Here is a 21,238-nt window from a genome sequence, read left to right as displayed (position 1 = left end):
AACCTTAAAAATTCATTTTTTTGGATGCTTTTCTGATTTTTTTTTCTTTTGATTGGTGTGTATCAGTCAGTTCCTTTCTGGTAAGGAGCAGAGACTTCCCCAAGAAACAAAACCTTTTGGTTGACTTCACTGTTCGCCTCCACCTCACCATGGCTGCTCTGGGCTGGAGCCCAGAAACTGAAGTCACCATCTGGGTCCGTGTAGCCCGGCTCACCTTCCTGGGGTACTTGTATGGTGCTGTCACAGACTTCACATGCTGCTGCAGCTCTTTGACAAGCTTCTCCTGATCGCGTGACCGGAACTCCGGGGTCAGGACAATAAACGCCTTCACCACCTTCAGAGTGGGAGTGGAGGTTTAGATGCATGCCGGCTCACAGAGCTTGCTAGACAGTGTTTATTGAATGGACAAATCCACTGTAGCTTGAGTTGATGTTTGAGACTAAGGGTTACGTGGAAAAGGAAAGGGCCAGGTTCGAATCCGTGTCCTCCCCATTTCCGCTGCATGTCTTAGAAAAACACCTGACCTTGCCTCATCTTAACTTCCATCTCTGTGAAATGGGCACAATAGTTTATTCCTCATGGGGGAGGTGAGGGTCGTAAAGCTTCTGTACCCCCTGGTGACCAAACTGTGTTAAGTGCACACACACACACACACACACACACACACACACACACACACACACACACACACCAGGAACCATTCTAGGTTCCCAGCTTTTGCATGCTAAGGCCTTTGAGGTCGCCCCACCCCCTTTCTCTCCAGTCCCTGCAAGCTGGCTTCTGTGTCCTCCTACCTCTCCTCTCTTCTGGTCCGGGCTCCCCACCACGGCCGACTCTGCCACCGCAGGGTGCTCCGCCAAGGCGTTCTCCACCTCCGAAGGCCCGATGCGGTACCTGGAGAAGCAAGTGTTCTGAGCAGATGCCAGGGCTGCGGAGAACTTAACCTTACACCTTGTACTTGAGGGTTATAGACACTTGACACCAAGGGTGGAGGTCATAGACAGCCAGAGACTCGATACTAATATTTTGGACACGCCCCCCCCATGGAGTATTTAGTCCTAAAACTACCTGACTCAGGTGTTCCTGGGATGACTTTCTTGGTGTCTCTTGTGAAGGAGGTGGCAGAGTAATGGCTCCTTGAGGAGTGTGTGTCCCAAGCAGCTTCCCTCAGCACCAGAGCCCCTGAGATCCTCACACTGTGTCCTAGAGAAGGCTGAGTCCTCTTAGCACCAGAGCCCCTGAGATCCTCACACTGTGTCCTAGAGAAGGCTGGGTCCTCTCAGCACCAGAGCCCCCGAGATCCTCACACTGTGTCCTAGAGAAGGCTGGGTCCTCTCAGCACCAGAGCCCCCGAGATCTTCACACTGTGTCCTAGAGAAGGCTGGGTCCTCTCAGCACCAGAGCCCCCGAGATCCTCACACTGTGTCCTAGAGAAGGCTGGGTCCTCTCAGCACCAGAGCCCCCGAGATCCTCACACTGTGTCCTAGAGAAGGCTGTGTCTTCTCAGCGTGCTATTTCATCTTTTAGGCTTTGTTTCTCCTCCCCTCCTTGCCTTCCTTCCTTTCACGGTACTAGGGACTGAGCCTAGGCCCTCACACATGGAAGGCAAGCCCTTTATCACTGAAAGGTATCCTCAACCTCCCGTTAAAAAGTTGAGGTAGATAGTTTAGTCAGTTGTCCAGGTAGCCTTGGACTTGGGATCTTTTGCCTCAGTCTTGTGAGTACCTGGGATTATAGGCCTGCGTCACTACCCTCTTGGTTTCTTCTCATTGCTATGGAATGTTTGATCCCCTTGAACTTCGTTTTAATTCCATCTTTGGTTACAGGGATGTGGAGGTGTCCACGCACCCAGGATATCTGAGACACGGCTCTGTGCAGAGTCAGGCTGATGGCCCCATCACCAAGGCATGAATGAATATCAAGCAGGCAAGGTGCCATGAGGCATTTGAGGGTGTCAAGAGCCAGCCCAGGGCCAGCCTCACCTACCCAGAAGCATTGATGACGTCGTCACCCCTGCCCAAGAACCAGAAGTAGCCGTCTTCGTCAACAGAGGCTCTGTCCCCGCTATTGTAAAAGTCTCCACACTCCACTTCAGCTGTCTTCTCCGGGTTATTCTACACGGAGAGCAAAAGGAGTTGATGAGCATGGGGTCACATCTGGGTTTGAATTCTGTACCTGGTACCCGGACAAGTCCACACACTGTGGGTTGCAGCTCCAGCCATGAACATATTTACAACACAGCATCTTACTTTTGTGGGACTCTCCACAGACCGAGTCTCCATTCTAGTGAGAACCCTGGTTTTATCTGCACAGTGCTGGGACAGCTGAGGGGGATCAGTAGACAGGAGACAGTGAATTCCTTTCTCCAAGTGCTGCCTAACCTGATTCTCTGATTCTCGCTTGAATCCAGTGAGGCAGGGGCTTCATAACATACGCTTTCCTATGATACTACAGTACAATGTAAAGTAAGAAGAATAAAAAGAACAGTACCTAGAAATTCGACATACCCTTTATCGCGTTTCCTCCAATGGTAATGTTTTGCAAAGCTATTGTTCAATATCCCAATCAGGATATAGACATTGATCCTCTGATCTCTCTCAGATTTTCTGTGGTTTAAATGTGTGTGTGTGTGTGTGTGTGTGTGTGTGTGCTATATAGTTTGCTCACAGGCATGGACTCCTCATCCTACCATAGCAATCAATGTATAAAGCAGCGCCATCACCAGGAGACCCTTCCCAAGGCTTTGGTAAGCACTCTCACCTCCCTCAGATCCATCCTTCCCCCATTCACCAGCTCTAACCCCTAACAACAACTAATCTCTAGGTTTTTTTCATTGATACATAATAACTGAATGTTTGTGTGGGCTACAGCTGATAATTCAACACACATAAAATGGGTAAAGATCAAATATAGAAAAACAACTAAATTTAAAAAATTCCCCACAAGGTTTTAAAAGCATATTAAAACAGGCAGAAAGAACTAAGTCACTGAAAGTATAGCAACTGAAAATAAAAAAATAAAATCCTAAGAGGAAAAAATGTAATGTATCAAAGTGAAGAGAGCCCAACAGACTTGTAGGATGTATCAAAGCTGCCAAGAATGCACTCTCAAAAATTCTGAAGAAGAGGAGGGGGTGGGGTGGTGTTCAAATACATTAGGGCAGAAAAAGCTTCCAAACTCAAGAAAAGTGAGATAAGTGTGCCACGTGATCTCACTGCTATGGATTTTCTGAAACAGACAAATTCACAAACTCGGAAAAGGGCTGAGAGGTAATGAGATTTTGGGGGTGAGGGGTAGGCTGTGGGTCTATCTGTGCAATGAATACAGAGTTTTTGTTTAGGGTGTAGATTTTCTGGAGACAGATGATGTGAGGGGTTCACTCTGTCATGAAATCTTTAAATGCCACTGACGTGCACACTTGAAAATGGAGGAGTGAATTCTATATTCTAGTTTACTTCAAAACAAATTACAAAATCGAGGTCTCCTTGAAGAAGTGCTTAATCATGGAGTCTAGGGGGCATTGCTTTATGTGATGGCTACCAAAACAAGAACATGACTCTTAGTCTTAATTCCCAGAAAAAAAACTCTAAAAGGAAGGAAAGGAAAATTAAAGCATACAGACATATTATATGTTATATATAATATATGATACCTAGGTTTGGGAGCCATGGATGTGCATGTGTGTGTGACTCTCAAAACTGCCTATTGGAATAACTTGGGGTTTATGAAAATACCCACAGTCATGCCCCTTGAGGCTGTGGTGTGAAGACAGCCATAACTTCAGGTGAAAAGCATTTGGAGAAAGGAGATGGAGTCTGAGATTGGTTGCATTCTGGTCACCTATCCATGGTCCATCTTGAAGCCTATGAATTATGAATAATTTACATTGGTATGGATTTTAAGGTCAATTTTATTTTATGTATATGTATTTCTGATCTTGATTAAGGTATTGTGATTGTGTAGTTCATTTTAAAAGTATAATGTATAATTAGGAAATATAGGTTGCTAATGAATAATCATCAATAATAATAAAGCTTGTAGTCATGTTAGTTAGATTTTCTAGATATGCATAGATATATTTTAGATAGGCATTCTTCATATCTTTCAAAGAACATGACATTTAAAATATTTTAATAACTTAGGGTTTTTCATGACAATGAGATACATCTGCTCCTGGCAGCACCAGCTACTTCAAGAGGAAGATGGGCATCAAAGAGGCTCCTTACGGAGTTTGACAGCCATTTGGAAAAGAAACTGCTTTTGCCTGGACTGTTGCATGAACTGGACACAAAGAACCCACAGAGAGAGGACTGCTAAACTTGCCTAAAGATGAGATGGTCTTTTGGGGTTCCTGACTCATGAATGAGTCTGTGAGACATTCTGCAGGACACAACAGATAGTGACTAAACTGCCTTTGAAATTTCCTGCTTCATGGAAATATCTGCTGGATACTATGGGCCTGTAGGCCAAAGATGGATACCCCAAAGGTATAGAGGAACTTTGGGTGACTGTCCAGATAATGAGATGTCTCTGTCATTTCTAGAGTTTTGGATTTCTTGTTTGCTTAGGTAATATTATATCCTTCTGGAGTCTTTGATGGAGTTAAAGAATGGATAGATAGTTGTAGTTTTCCTTAGTTATGATAAAAGTTAAAATAGATATAAATATTGTAACTGTAATTCTTACTTGATAACTTTTGTTATATGTAATCTTATTATGTTAAAGTGAAAGCCTTCTTTTTTGTTTAAACAGAAAAAGGGGAAATGATGTGGGAGTGATTTCTTTCTAATCTGTTGCTTTCATTGGTTAATTAATAAAGAAACTGCCTAGGCCCATTTGATAGGCCAACCTTTTGGTGGGAGAAAGAAGCTGAGTTAGGGAGTCGCCATGATTATCACACTCCAGACAGATGCAGGTTAGGATCTTTCCTGGTAAGCCAGCTCGTGGTGCTACACAGAATATTAGAAATGGGTTAGATCAATATGTAAGAGCTAGCCAATAAGAGGCTGAAACTGATAGGCCAGACAGTGTTTAAAAAAATACAGTTTCCGTGTAATTATTTCAGGGCATAAGCTAGCCATGCGGGCGGCTGGGAGCCGGGAATGTAGCCCCGCCACTCCTATTACAACATAACCAGAATATCAGAGTTTGTTAGATCGGGAACTTCAGGAGGTTTTCTTATGGTTCAACCCAGCTTTCGGCAGTCCCCAGTTTCTCGTTTAGGGCATGCATGACACCTAAAAGATGCATACTCTACTGGTCAGCTCAGTTGGCATGGGCAGGACATGTACCACTCCCAGCTTTCCCTCAGCAAAGGGACGGTTGGACTTAATGGAGGACCAGTCTGGTGATGCTGAGGACCATCCTCCTCCTCCCCCATCACTTAGTTCTTAAATCAGGAGTGGGCTAGGACAGAAAGAGCTGTGATAACCTGCCGAGGACTTAGCCTGTAGTTAAAATGGCTTTCTTCAAGTTGGTGTGAAGAGAAGATGGCTTGAAGAAGTCTCGGGATGCAGAACAACCTTGACACACTCTTGAGACAGGATGGGGTGGGATGCCATTACCTCATACTCCACAAAAAGGCCTAAAGGCCTGGTGGGCTTGATCCTGATGCCGAGGTAGCCTTCGGTGTTGGGTGGGAGGATGTTACCCTTCTCATCGATGATCTGGAACACGAAGCAACTCGCTCAGCCCTATGTGCTACTGGTTGGCCCCTCCCATGACTCTAACAGGATAAATGGGAACCACTCATGGAGAAACTGTCAGACAAGAGAATAAAACTGTCCAATTCTTTCAAATCAGGAAATATGGATCCCACCACCCGGGGTTCCTTGTTTCATGGGAATCTAGATATTACTGCTGTGTCTTCAAACTGGAAGACAGTATCCCCCGCAGGTATTATCTATTATTCTCTCACACGCATGTGCAATACATCTCCCTACCAGACAAGCCGCATCAGGATCCACAGTAATAAATACACTTCTCACTGAAGCTCCCCCCGGAAATCAGGAAGAAACGGGAGGCAGGGAGCAGGGTGACCAGCGTGGGCGTGTGGCTGGTTCTACTACCTGCTGTCACACACAGCTCCAACCCCAGTTAAGCTATCCACACCCAAAGACCAGACCTGGAAGTCGAAGGGTAATATGGCCTTCCCCATGGAGCCTTTCTTGATCTTCGTATCCCGGAAGACACCAAGGCCAAGCCCCTGTTCACAAAAAAAACACCAAGGTTGGCCAAAGCCGGGTCACGCACATGACCTCTGATAGAAGTCATTTATTGAGATTAGGATTTAGGCTTGATATAAGCGTTGACCCAACTCTATCCAATGGACACTTGTTATTCTCAGTATGAGCTGCATCTGTACTATGTGTAGGGTTGATAGACTCCAGTGACTAAGGGAAAGATAGAAACAAAGAGGTAAGACGGAGGCAGTGGCATTTCAGGTGGGGTGTGGAATGCCTACCAGGGTGTGTCAGTTTGCCACAGAAAGGCTGTGAGTCTGTTGACCAAGCATACCCCCTGGTTATTGGATAGTGATGGGGATCCTCCCTCGGCATCTTCAGGATAGGTTGAGAAGGTTTAGATTTTTATGCCACTCCCTCCCTCTGCCAGGACTCCTCGACATCATCTGCCTTCCCAGTGAATTCAGCTCTTCCCTGTAGTTCTTTGTCTCTCTATTTTGAGTGCTTTCCAGCACACGGTAAAGTCTTTACCCAGTGGGTTTACTCCTTTGTCAAAAAGAGGAAAGGGGCACACTTATTTCTCACTGTGCTTGAAAATGTATGAGCAGGTTGGAAGCAAATCAACTTACTGCTTTGTTTGTTTGTTTTGGTAAATAAACAGCAGACAAATTTGTGAACAATGTCTCAAATGTTCAATATGTTTTAGGGCCTGAAATGGCAGATATTCCTTTATTAGCTCAAGGAATACTGGGAAGTGGCTCCACCCAGCTATTAGACCCTCTGTATGCTGTGAATAAAATAATAAAATAATAAAAAAGCTGTTTGGGGATTGCATAGGACAGACTAGAGGCAGGCAGGGAAAACTAAACTGAATGCTGGAAGAAAGAAGGCAGAGTCAGGAAAAGCCATGTAGGCCCACTGGAGACAGATGCTGAATTTTACCCAGTAAGCCACAGCCTCATGGTGATACACAGATTAATGGAGGTGGGTTAATTTAAGATATGAGTTAGCCAGAAATACGCTTAAGCTATTGGCCAAACAGAATTGCAAATAATATGGTTTTTGTGTGATTATTTCGGGGCTGAGCATCCGGGAACAAACAGGTGGCCTTCAAATAACTTTAGACATTAATGGTAAATGTGTTGGAATGAAAGACTAATGAAGTCTTTGAGATTCACAAGGTGCATGACACTGTCAATGCCATGACCATCTTCTAGTTCAGTGACACTCTGGGATATCATTAAGTGTGTGCATGTGTATGTGCTCAGGAATACATGCCTGTATGCATGTGGTATATACAGAAAGTCTTTGATTAGTAATCTACAATTTCATAATTTAACCTGCATTGTCCTCCTCAACACCCAGACATGAACTTTGAAAGCCGGTTCTCAATCACCTCTTTGTGTAGTTGATCTAGGTTGTGATGGGGGAATTGGAGGATCTGCTGATGGTCTCCGAACTACAGGAGAGATCATTGTTTCCAACACCTCCTCTTCCCCATGTGGCTCCCCGAGCTAGCAATCCCAGGCACAGCATAAAAGTGTCTTTTTAACTTTCACCCAAGAACTTTCAAACCATTGGTTTCTCAGAAAGTTGATGAGATGTACATTTTCCCCTGCCAATTTGGGTAGCATATCCTTGAACCCCAAATCTCTCCACTGACTTTAAGCAGAGCTGTACACACAGAAGCCCCCAGCACACCCCGGGTCATGAACAACCCATTGACTGTGCTCTGTAGCTGAGCCCATGCAAATGGTGCAGAAGGGGACTGCTCACCTACCATTTCTGACTGTCCGTACAGCTCATGAATGAAAATGCCTGTCCTTTCCTTCCATTGCTTGAACTCCTCGGGCAGCAGGCTCTCCCCACCAGTGCTGCAATGCTCCAGGGTGGGAAACCTGAGACTTAAGGGAAGGCAAATATGTCAGGCATTGGATGCTCTGCTGGAAATATAAAGCACTGAGAGCTTGACGCTTTGTCGTTGAGAGCATTCTTCTGTCTGCTTGCTCACTTGTAAATCCACCTTCTGTCATGCTACTGATGGCCATGAATAGACGGATGGCACACCCTGTCTGTAAGTTAATGTCCTGTAAGTTACTGTTTCTGAGCAGGGACTCGGAAGGTGATGCTGAAGATGCTGGGGCATATCAATGATGCTTTGGTTAGGTTTGGATATTGATGTGACAAAGAGACAAGGGTACTCATAAGAACTCATGCTAGAACATTTTCCTATGGATCCAAATTGGACACCTTGATAGACCTTATGAGGAAGGGGAGGAGACCCCCAGGGACACTAGGGTGAAACAGAGCCATACTGCCTTAGGTGGGGAGTGCGCGGTGCTGACTGAGGGTCTTTCTATTTCTGTGTGGAGGCTGAAAGTCAGGGCTGGAAAAGACTTATGTAGGACATCACGGCAGGCTGGACCATTTGTAGGAAAATACAGAAAAATGACAGGAAACAGAATTTAAGAGAGGTCAGAAATCCAGAGAGGAAGGATTTCAGGGCAGCGCTTTAGGTGAGCATTTACCTTGGGTACATCATCATCTCTTTCCCATTTCCCTCATAGAATGTCCCTAGAGGGACGCCATAAAACAATAATTGGATTATTTGAGGGAAACGGGAGGGAAATATTGAGTTGGCTCGGTTTGGAGCCTAGCCGTCTGTTGAGGTTAGAGAGGTATGGGCTTCCTAGTTCTAGAATATATGTACATACCCATATACAGGAAGATTCCAAATTAGCTAAAGACCACCCCCCCCCAAAACCAGGAAGTGAAAAGTAAAATTCCAATAAAAGAATACTACATATACATCCATTGGGTTGTCAAACATTAACTGATGGAAGCAGATGGTGATGAAGAGAGCATAATATGGTGTAATACTTTGGAAAGCATTTAAGTTGTCTGGCATGACCTAGGGATCTGTGCCCTAGAAAAACATTAGAAAGCCTATTTATCTTCACCTGGGTTGCGAGGGCCACAGTTAAGTGTAGCACTGGTCATCAACAGCCTCAGGCAAAGGCTAACCCCATCTCCATCAAAGATTGTGATCAAAAATTGTAGGACGATCAAAGAAATTGTGATACTTTCATAAAACAGGATATTAAATAGCAACAAAGATAAACTAACCACAAAGGCACACAATAGGAATATATCAGAGATAGATGATATTAGAAAAGGAAGCCAGATGCCATAATTGTATTGTATAAATAAACATTGAAAAACATGAAAAGCAGACCCATTTTTCTCAGGAATATTTTCTTAGCTGCTATCAAGAAAAAGAGAGAGAAAAAAGAGAGGACTGAGCACTAGCAAAACTGATGGTGGCTTTGTCCAGGGGACACAAGGAGGCCCATAGATGTCTCTGAGGCATGGACAAAGTTCTATCTTCTGACTCAGGTGAGTGATTGCACACGTATTTCTAACAGTTCATTCATCTGTAAATTTTCATCTTAGGCAAGTTCATGTTTTTGTTATTTCGCAAATAAGAAACCCACACACAAATGAATAAAACTACAAGGTTACAGGACCGGGTCTTGAACTAACTAATTAGACTGAAAATCATTGCTAAACGCACACACACACACACACACACACACACACACACACCAAAAACACAAAGGGGAAACAAACCATGGCACATCAGACACTTTAAAAATCCTAACCAGAGGGGGCTGGAGAAATGGCTCAGTAGTTAAGAGCACTGCCTGCTCTTCCAAAGGTCCTGAGTTCAATTCCCAGCAACCACATGGTGGCTCACAACCATCCATAAGGATATCTGGTGTCCTCTTCTGTCCTGCAGGCACACATGCAGACAGAATACTGACAATACTGTATACATAATAAATAAATAAATCTTAAGAGAGAGAAAGAGAGAGAGAGAGAGAGAGAGAGAGAGAGAGAGAGAGAGAGAGAGAGAGAGAGAGAGAGAGGATCCTAACCAGAGACTGCTGTTCCCAGCCAGGGTTACATACTTGTCAACTTTCTGCTGAAGAATCATTCGGTAAACGGCAGGCGCAGCAAGGCACTGAGTGATGGGGTATTTGAACAGTGTCTGGAAATGAAGACATAGGGAATTTTATTCTTGTAGCTAAGGTTACAAACATCAGCCAATTATTAGCCCTTAGGTTATGATCTTTTCTCCAGGAAGGCCTTCTTATTTTTGTGTTAATTCCTTTAATACACGCACACTAGGCGTGGATTTCATACATGGCATTGTGTCAGGTACTGGGAAGAACGAATCAATGTGCTAGACAGTGGAAAGGGTACAGATGAACAGAGGAGACGAAAAAGGCAGCCACGATAATGTGGAAGTTGGCAGATGTCATAAAAGAGATGTGGGGTTCTGTCAAGTACACAGCAGAGGGCAATGGATTGGGTGGGTGCTCCAAGCTTATGGAGGAGACAGCATTTAGTAGGGCATCATGAAACTAACATAGTGTTGACAGAGAGGTGGGAATGCTCATGCAACAGAGACAGAGGATACATAGGAAAGACGTCTCAGGAGTTAACAAACAATTCTCTCTCTCTCTCTCTCTCTCTCTCTCTCTCTCTCTCTCTCTCTCTCTCTCTCTGTGTGTGTGTGTGTGTGTGTGTGTGTGTGTATGTGTGCACATGCATGTGTGATTCTATTTACGGCTGACTGGAAATTCACAGTATTTTATTCTCTGTAATCCGACCAATTGTGAGTCTCTGTATTGAGGGCCCCTGCAGCCACGCACACACTGGCCATACTAAATGGTCTGGATGCGTTAAAAAAAAAAAAGAGTACACAGGGTTGGGAGGGAGAAGTGGTGAAGGGCATGGAAGGAACTGGAGGGGAGGCAGTGGGGGATGGATTTGACCAAAAGGCATTGTAAACATGTATGATATCAAACAAGAAATAAATGTATATTTCAAAAGCCTACTTGAAAGGAAGCTAAGGCTGTGACTGGAAACTAACATGCTAACCAATATCAAAGGTGGAGGAAGAAGCTTGTCTTGTATTCCAAGGGCTTAATTTTTACACTTTGTTGTAATGGGTAGCACCCCACCCCACCCCCCACACCTGCTACTTGGCCCTAGCAGAACAGCATCCAGAAATTTGGGCTCATCTTCCTTGCTTTAGTTTCTCACCATGAATATTATGCGTTTCCTACCCACAAAGTCTGATCTATAGATCTACGGAATAGCTAAGAAAGATGCACTTTTATTCTAGCTCACATTGCGACCCCGATACCGTGACTCTGCTTCAGTGTCCCATGTGGTGGGCAGCTCAAAACCAGGACGATTTGAATTGCACAGTCTTCAAGGGTTTACCTGAGCTTTGGGAACCTGTATATCCTCTGAGAGGGTTTCGACTTCGGGAAGTTGGTTTTCTTACCTCTATAATGACTTTGGGGTCGAACTGAGGGAGGTGGTGGATGAAGATGGTAGCCCCTGATGCCCATGGTTGAGTGACGGCCCCCACGCTAGCCAGAATCCATCCTGGGTCTGACATGCACCACAGGATGTCAGTTGTCTTCAGTTTCAACACATTCCTGCTAACTCCAAAAGACAGCGGCCTCAGCTATGCCACCATGGGGGCATGGTGACAAGGGCTGGGGAGCACTTTTAGCTAAGGAATCATCTCTTTCGCTCACTTCAAGTGAGCTGTGGGGAGGTGGGGGGAAGCGATCCAGAACACCAAAGGTGTTCCACCATGCCTTACTTCTTGGACAGAAGTCATTGAAAGCAGTGCTCTGACAATGGCCCCTTAGACCTTTGCTAGAAAAGCTGGGGCAAAGTCTTCAGCTGTCTTGCTGGGTCTGGATCAGTCACTGATATAACACTTGGGGACTCCGGAAGCATCTATGTGGCATAAACGGTGGTGGTTTGGCACAAGGAAAACCCAGTCTAACCAGAAATGCATGAAGCATGACTGTGGACTGCTTCTAGGCCACGAGCCAATACATCCTCCTATTTGTTCTTTGGCTTAAATTGTTTGGTTTGGGCTCTCCGTCCTTTGCAAGGAGGAAGCAAGGAGTCAAAGGGCAATGGCCAGGAGCTGAAGAGGAGGGGTTCTCGCTTGTCTGCCTTCTCCTGTTCCTATTCTGGTTAATAAGCTAGAGATCAGTGCTCAGCCTGTTTGTTCTGAATATTGCCAGTTGGAGAGGAAGTGGGTAAGGGGTAGAGACAATCGGCTGAAGGTTATTGAAATGATTCACCAGGGCTCCACATATTTTTATTCAAAGCCAGAGCTGACGCCCTGCTGGAGTTCAGTTCCAGGTACTCCATTAGTGAGAAATGCCATGTCTGTCTTTCCCATACTACAGAAGGGAGGGGGGCTCTCAGGACAGGTGTCTTGAGGACACAGCAACCTGTTACTTGTGTGGCTTGCAGAATGCCCTCCTGTGAGGGCGCTCAATAGGATCCAAAGGATCCTCTTGTGTTCCCCTGGGTCTCTGTCAGCTAGTACTCAGGACCCCAGACTCTCCTCTCTCAGACCCTCAGAGATAGAGACACTTCTATTCAGATGACCATCTCCTCCACATGCCCATGGGCACACACCTCTTGCCTTAGAGCTGGAACCCAGCCTCGAAACACGTGTTCTTTCCCTACCATGAAGTGACACAGGAACGGAAAGCAAGTCCCTGGTTGTGCTTTGCCATCTTGGGGTGACCTGTGGTCCCACTGGTAAAGAAGATGGCCATGGGGTCCTTCATCTTTGTATTAATGCAGTTGTGGTCCGCGGATACTGATCTGCAAAGAGAGTTGAAGCAAGAGAAGAAGAATCACACTGTTGCGTTCACATCTTCCAACAAAGCAACATGGAGCGTCCAGTGGGGAAGCCTGGTAAGCTGCAAGGCTAGAGGCTGGACTGGTGTTCCTGCCGGCAGACAGTAGCCTGGCTGTGGAGTGATTTGGACAAATGGGGCTGGTGTGTCTTTAGTTGAAAATGGGAAAACATGTATGGACTAAGAAATTGCAGAACCCTTAGCTAGCACCGTCTGTACTGCAGCACATCCCAAGGGAGTGGGGAATGGGAACTTGTTCAATGCTCCCAGCAGGTCTGGGTGGTGAGCTCAGGAAGCTGTGTCCCTTTGGTCAGCTTGCTCTCAGGGATCTTCCCCACAGATGCTTCTGAGCCTTCTCTGATTGTAGAACAAGTTGTCTAAGTATTTTTTTTTAATCCTGAAGATAACTTTAACGCCGAGGAAACACCAGCACTGCTGGCTGTGTTAACTAGTACACGGCACCACACTGGCATTGGGTAATTTGAATGATTTCCCAAGCATTTTCTTGATTTTAAACTGTTTTCTGTGAAGTCTCTGGTTTTATGAGAGGTCATTCCTCTTCACTGTTGAAACAAATGGCTTAAGAATTGGAGATGTTACTCCAAGGAAGCAAGCCTCACACCGTTCATGGGTCCTGCCATGCTGTGAGTATTGTGGGATGCACCCCCATGTTCACAGGAGTTTTCCTGGGGGGGGAGTCTTTCTCCAGTCCTACCTTAGGCTTGCTAGTAAGATGCCCCCAAAGGCAACAAAGAGAGGGACAGTCTTTGCCCCCAAAGTTGCTATCCCACTGTCCCACTGACATTATAAATTCAGTTTCTTATTCTCATTCTCTTTTGTTTTTGAGAAATGATCTCACTGTATGTACATCCTTGACTGTCCTGGAACTTGCTGTGTCTGACTTTGAGCTCACAGAGATCCGCTTGTCCCTGCCTCCCGAGCGCTGGTATTAAAGTCGTATACTACCACACCGTGCTCAAGGTGTTTTCAAGTTTCACATTTCACCTTGAAAACTCATTTTCATTAAACTTCTTCATATATGTGTTTATGCACACACACACACACATGTATGTATAAAGGTTCCTTATTTACATGGAATAGGCAACACCCTTGTCCCTGATTTTATAATGCTCCTTTGTGTGGCTTCAGGGCTGAGCGTACATTTAATGACCAAACATGGAAGTTCAACTTCCTGATTTTACAAAGCACTAAGAGCTAAGGAAATCCAGGGAGGAGAAGCAAGATGCCCAGGGCTTCACAGCAGGTGGGTAGCATGGCTAGGAAGAGAGTTTCCAGCACCCGGTCTCGCGGGCCTCCGGTCCTAGCTACTTGTCTCCAGTGCTCGGTTGTAGATGGTCTCCTCCCCCAGTCTGTGCAGAAACCACATTTATCAGACCAGAAACTCACTTCATCAGTGACTGAAAGTTGAGCCATCCATCATGGCTGTGATCAGACACCACCAGCTTGGCTTTCAGGGCAGGACACTCAGAAGCCACAGAATCTACTTCCGGGATGAGGCTCCCTGTGGTCACAATGGCTTTGGCTTGAGATGCCTGTAGTCGGTAGAGGATGTCCTTGGCTTTCAGCTGCGTAGTCCCAGGCATGACGACGATCCCTGGGGTTGAGAAAGGATGGCTTACTTTCACATCCAGGGGCTTAGGCCTGGGTCACCTGCTGAGAATTTCCACACTACTATGAGAAGTATGATCCACAGACCACCAGCCTCTACACCATGGGGAATACAGAATCTCACATCCTGCACCAAGTCAGCTCAGTCATAATCTGAATCTTAATAACTCATTCATATGAACATAGAGATCGCAAAGCTCTTCCATAGTCCTTTTTAGATGAGCTCAGACAGAGGGTGGCCAGACCCTGGTTTGCACACACTAAGGCCAGATCAGAGGACAGTGTTGTTGATGCTTAGGGCTGGCTGCATCTCAGTACTCCCTGCGTCATTTCCTCTTCCTCTCATTGGTTCCTTGAACTCATCTTCAAGTCACCTTTGTTCCTTTTACCTCAAATTTAGCCACGCTGTCCTGTGAGTGTTTCTGTGTTCTCTTTATCAATGCCAACACAGCTATCAGCAGTGAGTTCAAGCCTGGCTGTCCCACTGAAATTACATCTCTAGGAGATGCCTTTCTGCAATCCCCTGCCACATCAGGTCCACAAAGCACAGGCCATTTCCTTCCGCATTTTTTCTCTTCATGAACACCTGTGCCCTCTGTCTCTAGGGAGATACCTACTTCCTATTCTGACATTGAAGGCTACTCTTTATCTTCCCTTCTTCCTCTTAGCTTCTCTTTCAAAATGGTTGTGTGTGTGCATGTGTGTTGTGTGCACATGTGTGTACATCTGTGTGCACTTGCATGTGTATTTGCATGTACATGTTCATGTGTGTGTATGCATGTTGTGCATGTGCTGTGGGACAATGGTCTTGCACTCTGTAAAGATTTGTCACTTGTATTGATTTAATGAAATATTGTTTGGCCAGTAGCAGTCAGGAAGTATAGGTGGGGCAACCAGAACAGGAGAATTCTGGGAAGAGGAAAGGGTCAGTTTGCAGTCATCACTCAGACCAAGAGGAAGCAAGATGAGAATGCATCACTGATAAAAGGTACCAGGCCATGTGGCTAACACAGACAAGAATTATGGGCTAATTTAAGATGTAAGAATTTGTTAATAAGAAGGCCTGAACTACTAGACCAACCAGTTTATAATTAATGTAAACTTCTGTGTATTTCTTTGGGACTGAATGGCTGTGGGACTGAGCAGGACAGAAAAACCTCTCTCAACATTCATGGGCTTGCGTGTGTGTGCCTGTGTGCACGTGCCCACTCACGCATGTGTATGTGGACACATGCATACTAATCCTGACTTTGCATGTGGGGGACTCATTAAGGACAGCCTTTCTTTACTTCTAACCTTCTTTAATTCTCACCTCAGAGGACTCAGCTGCAGTCTTGGGCTTCCCACTGACCATTTCTTGGTTCTATAGATTCATGGTTTTTTTCTATATTCTCTCTGTCTTTGCTATTAGTTCTTGGTTTCATATTACATTCTGTTAGATAATGAAAGGGAGGGAATATGGAAGGAAAGAAGGAAGGAAGGAAGGAAGGAAGGAAGGAAGGAAGGAAGGTAGGTACAGGAATATGTATGATGAAATAAGAAGGGTGATTTAAAATAGAGACTCCACAAATCTTGCCACAGTTTGCAGATCAAGTATCCCCCAAAAGGCTCATATGTTGAAGGCTTGATTCCCAGTTGGCAGATTAAAGATTGGTGTTAAAGAGTGTTTGGATGACAAGGGCTGTGAGTCAATGGTTAATCTACAGATAAACTCATAATAGAGTGGGTTTTTGGAGGTGATGGGAAGTGGGTCTTTGTTGAAGTAGGTCGTTGAAGGCTATCTTGTTCCTGGTCTCCTCCAGACTCTTGTGTTTTGCTTCCTGGTCTCATGAGGTAGGTTACTTTGTTCCAGCACATGAGCCCATAAGGATTTGCCTCACCTCAAGCAGCCATGGAACTGCCATGGGCTGGAATCATGAGACCAGGCAGACATTTCCATCTCTAACTAAATGTCTCCTCAACTATTGGCCACAGCAATGAAAGTCTAAAATACAAAGCCCCACATGGGTTCCAAATTACACATAAACATAGATAAGTAATTTTAAAAGGAAGGGGAATCCCTGTATGAAATTTTTAACATGTAGATGCCATGCTACAAATGAAAACCCTCCCTATGAGCCTACCATAATTGTACTCAGCATAGTTAAGAGCTATCAATGCAGAGCCAAACCATATAAAAAGCCTATTGGGGAAAAAGAGTCACAGCCTCATGCAGGAGGAGTCAGATGAAGAGTGTCTGGCTTGAGTGTTGAGCCCACTTCACACACACGCTGACATGGTGCACTGAGGGAGACATAACCTGGTTTTGTAGGATTGCTGTCAAATACAGTTAAGCTGAAGAGAACTGCAAAGAAAGAATTGTAAGTCCAAAAACTGAGCTGTAGTCTGCCAAGCAACTGACTTGGACATTTGAAAAATGTTGCCACACAGAGAAGTCTGAAACACTGTAGATCAAAGGGGGTGGAGGGGACCTGAGAACTACATGCAATGCATGGTTCTCGACCAAATTTAAAGAAAAATTGGTTCTAAAGGACAGTGTTTGGATAAGAGTAGAATGTATGTTACTAAGGTGCATGGGTTACTAACTGCAGGGCACCAGTGCTGGGCTTTGGGCTGTAACTCCATTGTGAGTTTATGAAGGGGACACTTTAGGTTTTAGCAGATGCTCATGGGTACTTACCTGGTGCTTGTATGCCCCACAATAATCACAACAGATTCTTGAGAAAGAAAGGTAGGGGTACATGCTATGTTTAGGGCATATTAATGCCAGTGTGGTAGGAAAAGAGGAAAAAAGTGTGTGGATGTATTTGAGCAGAAGGAAGGACTAGAAGAATAAGGAAGGAACAGGGAAGAGAAAATATTTTGTCTGCACCTGAGATGTCGGCCCTCAGAGGGAGGGGCAGAGGCTTCCTCCGTGGTTCCAGCATAGACACCAAGGCTGGAGCCCCAGAACTTCATCTGTACCCGGCTGGATGCAGGGCACCCACCATCCAGCCCTCGGGTCCAGTGGGTCCCGTGTAAATCACTTACCTGTTCGAAAGCAGGCCACTGTCACCAGCCACCACTCGGGCACGCGGGGCAGAATCAAGGCCAGGCGGTCTCCCTGCTTCAGGCCACAGCTCTGCTCAAAGACGTTGGCGGTGCGGCGGCTTAGGTCCCTCAGCTCTCGGAAGCTCCACTTTATCTCATCTCCTTGGTTGTTCACCCACCACAGGGCCGGACCTGGGCCTCTCTTGCCCTCCTGGTTAAGATTATATACCAAGCATCACTTCCTGCTTCCAAGGAAAAGGACAATTCACTCCCACAGTTACATTCCACTGTGGACCTAGCACAGTGAGATCCCATCTTAAGACATCAACAGAGAAGTAGGAAGCCAGATTGTGGACTATCTGAAGTCAAATGTGACCTTGAATACCCTTCAAGCCTCTCACTGAAGACAAGCAAATTCCCCTCTCTGTGTGTCTATTCTAGGTTCATACAGGCCTGTGGTTGGTTCTCAACCTGTGGGTTGCAACAATTAGAAAACACATATTTCTGATGATCTTAGGAACTGAGACACTGCTCAATAGCAAAATTACAGTTATGAAGTAGCAATAAAAATAAATTTATGGTTGGGTGTTCCCAAGACCATTGGAAATATGTGTTTTCTGATGGTCACTACTCACAGGTTGAGAACTGCTGATTAACACGGTGAGTTCCTCTCTCCACCTCCGTTTTCCCTCTTATGAAATGGGGACAACAATATTGCCTAAGCAATTTTAGATAAATAAACCACATTAATAGTGTTTGGCACAAAGTAGTTGCTCAATAAGATAGTATCCTAACAAAAGAAGAGAGGCTAAGGTAGTTCCTAAATGTTTGGTTAGTGATTTAAAATGAAGGTATTTCTAGTGGTTAGGATTTAAAGACGGAAGAGCCAAAGCCTACATATTCTTGTTTCTTCACAGGAACATCAAAGAAGCAGTAACAAATCGACCAAAGCAGCTTTGTGAGAATTCTCGACCATTCAGCAACTGCCCACAGTTAAAGCCACGCTCAGAATGTAGGGCATTTTGTGGCATTCTCCCTTGCCCCTGCTCCCGAGTCTCTGGTGTGGTGCAGCACAATCAAGGGGAAGCCATCCAATGCTGGCTCATGGAAAAGACTGGAACTGGCCTATTCAGGAGCCACTGGGTGAATGGTTTTTTCTGCTGCCTGATCTGGAGGCCACAGGGAAACAGTACCACTGTGTGATTCTTAGGTAGATGTCTTTGTGCCCACAGTGGGGTCCATGATGTGTAAAGATTTGTGGGCGCCAAACGCCAAGAGATGATGGAGGACGTAACTCGACCAAATTGCCAAGGCCCTGAGAAGAAGCACAGGCAAATTCCTAGAAGGAAGTAGGGTTAGTAGCACTGGCCATGTAAACGTGAAAACTGTAGCGTGGGGAGGACACACAAATAGGACCAGGGGAGACAAATGTCAGAAAGACTTGAGATGACATTATGTCTCAACATGACCACATTGGTGACGATGGTCTTTCCTTACACAAGCTAGTGTGCATGACTGGGAAAAAAAAGGGTGGGCTTTCCCTCTACATGTCCAACTTTCAACCAATGACCATAAGGCAAACAAAAGAACAGAGATGCTGTCTATTCAAAGGGACAAAACAGATCCCCAGACACAGAAGCCCAAGCTGTGTCAACTTTAGCTGTTAGACAAAGATGGTTTTAAAGACCTGTGTTAAATTTGCTCCAACAGCTAAAGAAAACCCCAAAGATGAAAAGGAGAACAGAAACACTCCAAATGAATCAAATGGCAATATCAATAGAAGGGTAATCTTCTAAAAGAGAGATGAATTAAATTCTAGGACCAAAAGTATAGTTCTTGAATATTCATATGCTCGAGGTTCATCAGGAGATCCAAACAGTTAGGAGAAAGAATGGCTGAAGATGAATGCAGGTCATTTGAAATGGTTGAACCTAAGAAGCACAAATAAAAAAAAAAGAAACCCTGCAGTTTCCAGACCCATATTCGCATTTGTGGAGTCTCTCAGAAGAGTTATTCAGTTCATCTGAGGAAATGATGGCCCCAAACTGCAGGTTTGAGGAAAGGCATACATCATCTAATACAAACAGCTTAGCAACTCCAGGACAAGCCCAAGGAGACCCCTGTGAATTGTAATTCAAATGCAAAGGCTGGAATCACAGGAGTGATCTACTGCTGTGGGATAATGCTTTTGTACACTGTAAAGATTTGTCACTTATATTGGTTTAATAAAATACTGTTTGGCTGGCTAGGCAGGAAGTGTAGGCTAGGCAACCAGACTAAGAGAATTCTGGGAAGAGGAAAGGCAGAGATGCAGTCACCAATCAGATGTAGAGAAAACAAGATGAGAACACCTCACTGACGAAAGGTACCAAGGCACGTGGCTAAACATAGACAAGAATTATGAGCTAATTTAAGTTGTAAGAGCTAGTTAATAATAAGCCTGAACTAATAGGTCAAATAGTTTATAATTAATATAAGCCTCGGTGTGTTTCTCTGGGACTAAACAGCTGCAGGACCAGGCAGGACAGAAATTTCCATCTATGAATGGCACCTGACATGGGGTAAGAATTTCCACATGAAGCCTGAGAAAGCTTTAAAAAAAACAAACCAAAGGATTCTAGACAGACAATAACAGAGTCAAGCACAGCTTCTTGGTAACTGTCTTTGTTCAGGTAGGCTCTGTTTGCTGGACCCTGAGGACTGAACTCAGGTTGTCAGGTCTGACAGCAGCAAGGCCTTACCTGCTGAGCCACCGCACTTTTATCCTTTAGTTATATTTAAAAGACAATGGAAAGCCCACATTACAGTGGGTACACTATAAAAAGGTGGAATTTGTGACATCAGGATCATAAAGTTGGGGTTGAATAGGATAGGACTGTGGAGGACTAGGGTTTCTTTCTTCTGTGTTTGAGGCTCAGCAGTTGATAGTTACAAATAGACTCTTGGTGCTACAGAGTGTTCTATGCGATCTTCATGGTAAGCACAAGGAAAGAAACTATGGAATACATGCAAAAGGAAATAAAAAGAAAACCACACAAGTTGCCATAGAAACTCCACATAAAATAACAAAGGACAGATTGAAGAAAGAAACAGAAAGTGGCAGGAAAAATGGAGCATTGTCTGTCTCTTTTACTGTCTTATCCCCATGTTGGGTGCTCCTCAAATCTTAATTCTATGAATAAACAATCAAGTGAAGACTGTAAAAGACAGAATGGAAACAAGCTGATGTGAATGTGGTCTCTCATGAACACATCTGGGGACTGTTTCAGAACTCAGTAGAAACTGTATACATAAAGTGCCTGCGGATTTGATGATAATACATGCTTTAATTTCCAAGAACAACCAGGCTTATACATTGACAGCCTTAGTGAGTAACTGCATCCACTGTAAGCTGTCTAGCTTACAGCTCAATTTTTGTTTTCTAATAAATAATCTGCCCAAATCCCAGACTATTACACAGGGGTACATTCTATCTCCATCTTATATTTTACAAGTTAAATACGTTCTAAAGCAAGTGGCGTAAACAGTGGTGGTTTGGGCAGAGCTGTCGAGTTAACCAGGGATCAGTTTCTGAGTGATGCTTACCAGAGGTGGTGCAGAAAGTGGCAGCTTTCACAGGAATGCCAACAAGGAAGGACCCAAAGT

The 21,238-nt window shown here is 44.8% G+C and overlaps 1 protein-coding gene across 2 annotated transcripts in view; it reads right to left on the bottom strand.

Annotated features, from left to right (window-relative positions):
* LOC142849622 (acyl-coenzyme A synthetase ACSM1, mitochondrial-like) overlaps positions 1–21,238 on the bottom strand; it is a 29,619-nt gene that overhangs the window by 1,561 nt on the left and 6,820 nt on the right. The window contains exons 4-14 of one of the 2 annotated variants that reach the window (XM_075972032.1): positions 17,594–17,804; positions 14,342–14,549; positions 12,759–12,899; positions 11,542–11,701; positions 10,154–10,233; positions 7,963–8,086; positions 6,125–6,205; positions 5,565–5,666; positions 1,987–2,114; positions 795–894; positions 215–334 (exon numbers count right to left, since the gene is read on the bottom strand). In XM_075972032.1, the coding sequence (XP_075828147.1) occupies positions 215–334; positions 795–894; positions 1,987–2,114; positions 5,565–5,666; positions 6,125–6,205; positions 7,963–8,086; positions 10,154–10,233; positions 11,542–11,701; positions 12,759–12,899; positions 14,342–14,549; positions 17,594–17,804 (1,455 nt within the window). The remainder of the gene's footprint in view (positions 1–214; positions 335–794; positions 895–1,986; positions 2,115–5,564; positions 5,667–6,124; positions 6,206–7,962; positions 8,087–10,153; positions 10,234–11,541; positions 11,702–12,758; positions 12,900–14,341; positions 14,550–17,593; positions 17,805–21,238) is intronic. The other variant, XM_075972033.1, reaches the window with a different exon arrangement.

Source organism: Microtus pennsylvanicus, chromosome 5, assembly GCF_037038515.1.
Source record: "Microtus pennsylvanicus isolate mMicPen1 chromosome 5, mMicPen1.hap1, whole genome shotgun sequence".
NCBI lineage: Eukaryota > Metazoa > Chordata > Mammalia > Rodentia > Cricetidae > Microtus > Microtus pennsylvanicus.
Note: the sequence above shows the minus strand (reverse complement) of the source record. Positions and strands in the feature narration are given on the sequence as shown.